At 32.4% G+C, this 2,985-nt stretch overlaps 1 protein-coding gene across 1 annotated transcript; it reads right to left on the bottom strand.

Annotated features, from left to right (window-relative positions):
- Nucleotides 1–476: 476 nt before the first annotated feature.
- On the bottom strand, nt 477–1,940 carry LOC140878640 (uncharacterized). The gene is made up of 4 exons (XM_073282255.1): nt 1,870–1,940; nt 1,727–1,790; nt 1,436–1,534; nt 477–698 (listed from the first exon to the last, which is right to left on the bottom strand). Exons 1-4 carry the CDS (start codon nt 1,935–1,937, stop codon nt 600–602), a joined length of 330 nt encoding a protein of 109 aa, XP_073138356.1. The 5' UTR covers nt 1,938–1,940; the 3' UTR covers nt 477–599.
- Nucleotides 1,941–2,985: the final 1,045 nt, after the last annotated feature.

Raw genomic sequence — 2,985 nt, 5'->3', positions numbered from 1 at the left:
TTCTGAAGTAAAATCATGCCTTTTACTTCAGCATTTACATTATGTGACGAAGTAATATAACATCTATAACTTCGCCATTTACGTTGACTGACGAATTAAATGCGCGTATTTTACTTCGGCAGTTTTCTTAAGTGACGAAGTAATAGAACATATATGACTTCCGTTGATTCATTAAACGACGAAGTAATAGAACATATATGACTTCGGTATTTACATTGAGTGATGAAGTAAATGCTCTATTTAACTTCAAATGTTATGTAACTTGGCGAAGTAAAAACATGCCCTTACTGCAGCAGTTTCATTAATTGACGAAGTAATAAAGTACATATGGCTTCGGCTTTTACATTGATTGATGAAGTAAAAATATATGTATCACTAAATCAACATTAAACAATTTTAATTAGATACAATAACACCATTAATATATATATATATATATATATGAAACGTAAAATACACTAATTAGATTGATAAATTATCCATCCAAAAGTACATCCATCAATAAAAAATTATGCATCCACGAGTATTTCTACAAAAGATTGATAAATTATCCATCCAAAAGTATATCCATCAATAAAAGTATTATGCATATGACCAATTTATGAACCTACATAGGAGTAGACGAATTCGCTCCATTCACTTCTAATTTCGTCAAATTGAGCTTGGTCGTAATATTGGTTCCTGATGGATCCTGAATACTGAAATGTAAAAAAATAAAATACATTAGAATAAAATTTAAGATCGAGGATTCATATTTGCCAGTTCACAAATAAGGGTAACGACATATGCAGGTACTGATCACAGGTTGTCATTGCAACAGATGATTAAATTAAAACATTACTAAATTGAAAACACAGTACTCTATCAAGGATACATATATATTTGTCATTTCACAAATAATTTCAACAGCTAGCTAAAGAAAACAATCACACTCAATTGATGTTAACAATGTAGTGAACCATAGCTTGTCCACCATAGAAATAGCCAATAAGTGCAGAATCAAATGCCCAGAACATAGAACAGTCGCACGAAATACCATTGACCCAATCCAAACTAGAAACAATAATCCATACATCATAGAGCAGTCGCAAGTAATCTCAGACAATTTTGATTCCAACATTTATCAGCATGGAATAATGGCCTTTTTCGTACGAGAAAATATGATATAAACCAGCGAGCAAGTACAATATGTCAATATCTCTGAAAAAGAGTTGTTTAAAAAATAATTATAAAACCCTTTCACCACTAACAGTGCTAAGACAGAAAGTTTGAAAAGAAGAATGCCAAAAATGCCAACTTCAAAACAGAGCCTACCATAAATGCCAACTTCAAAACAGATGCCAACTTCAGATTCATTTATGAGCAACTAAGTAGCAAAAAAGGATGGAAACAGATTTTCACGTAAACCAAATCATAAAATGAAAAGAAAACTCACCATTTTATCCAAATGTAGATTTTCACATTCAACTATATCTTTCATATACTTCATCACACAAAATCCGCATTCAACCGAACCACTTTGTTTTATATTACCCTACAATGAAATAAAAAAATATTTCAGCAATAAGTTTAGAAAAAAAAAACTGAATTAGGTAAGCAAATGAGTAAAGTTCTCAAATATAATATAACACTAAAACACCATCCCTAGTCCCTATAGTACAGTACTTTAACGCCATCAAAATATTGCAATCACATTCATGTTTTTATATGTAAGCACAACACATACCGTCAATTGTTTAAAAAGTGGCCCTCTAGGAATACCTCTTGAAGCATTGTACATCTTGACCCCACTACATTTGATAAAGTCAAAAATTATTTTTTTTTCATATGTATAAGAGAATTGATTCGTCAACATAATCTACTACCTACTTTGTCACTATCTTTTTCCATTCCTCATCTCGACATCTGTTAGTAGTAGAGTCCAGCAAATAGATCATATTTTTATCTATCCACCAAAATAACGCGAAATTATATGCACATATCCATACGTACTTTCTCAAAACTAAACGTGTACACATCCACACGTATTTCCTCAAAAAAAATTACTATCCCAAAGATAATGCTTGATGTCTTATAACTCAAGCCTGGTATTGAATGGAAAATTAGAAAATGGACAATAAAGTTTCGCTGTTAGGTAATCAAAAAGCATTATATGTGCATACTGAATTATACGTCACTTGGATCCTTGGGAAAGTTCAGTTCCATGGCTTGTCAAGGTAATACACGAGCAGAAACCAGACGAACTCTTTGCTGAGATTGTAAGAATCTCAGATACCAATCAATCAAGAAGAGGTAGAAACCGGGTAACATTATGCAAGAATAAAGAAATCCAACATGTAAAACGAAGAAAACAACAAAAGCAATGTACATATGATGTGTATAGAAGAAGAGTTCAAATATTTTCCTCCTAACAAGAGTTAGGCTTGTAATCGACATTATTAATCCAGAGACCAAAGCTACTTCACCAGCCAGGTTTGAAATCCCCAATTTTATTCCATTTGATCATCTGAAAAAAGATCAAGAATCTGTTTTTTTTTAGAAAATTCAACAAAAAATTAGACCAAGACTCGATCATTAATATATACCTCCGAGATCTGATGTGTTTTAGCCCAAAATATAACAAAGCAAAGACCGTGTGCAGTGAAAAGGGTTAGTGCAGTATGGACAAGCATGGCACACATTTTCATGTGTGTCTTCTCCTTCTCTTTTAAAACGTACCCATGATTCCCGAAAACCAGCTTGTGTGTCTTCTCCTTCTCTTTTAAATTCCTATATAATCATATTCAAGGTACAGTCACGATCAACACATTTTCGAGCATGGCACACATTTCATGCAGATTCATTTTATTTTGAACGAGAATGAAATTTGTCTACAATCATATAAAAAAGAAGAGAGATAACAAAAGCACATAAAACACACCTTTTTGGATGAGTCATCTTAGCTTTGTTTGCATCTGTAGGTCCAATCATAGAACGCCAATCAGC

The sequence above is a fragment of the Henckelia pumila genome, chromosome 2, assembly GCF_033568475.1.
Source record: "Henckelia pumila isolate YLH828 chromosome 2, ASM3356847v2, whole genome shotgun sequence".
In the NCBI taxonomy this organism is placed as follows: Eukaryota; Viridiplantae; Streptophyta; class Magnoliopsida; order Lamiales; family Gesneriaceae; genus Henckelia; species Henckelia pumila.
This window is presented reverse-complemented; position numbering and strand designations above follow the sequence as displayed.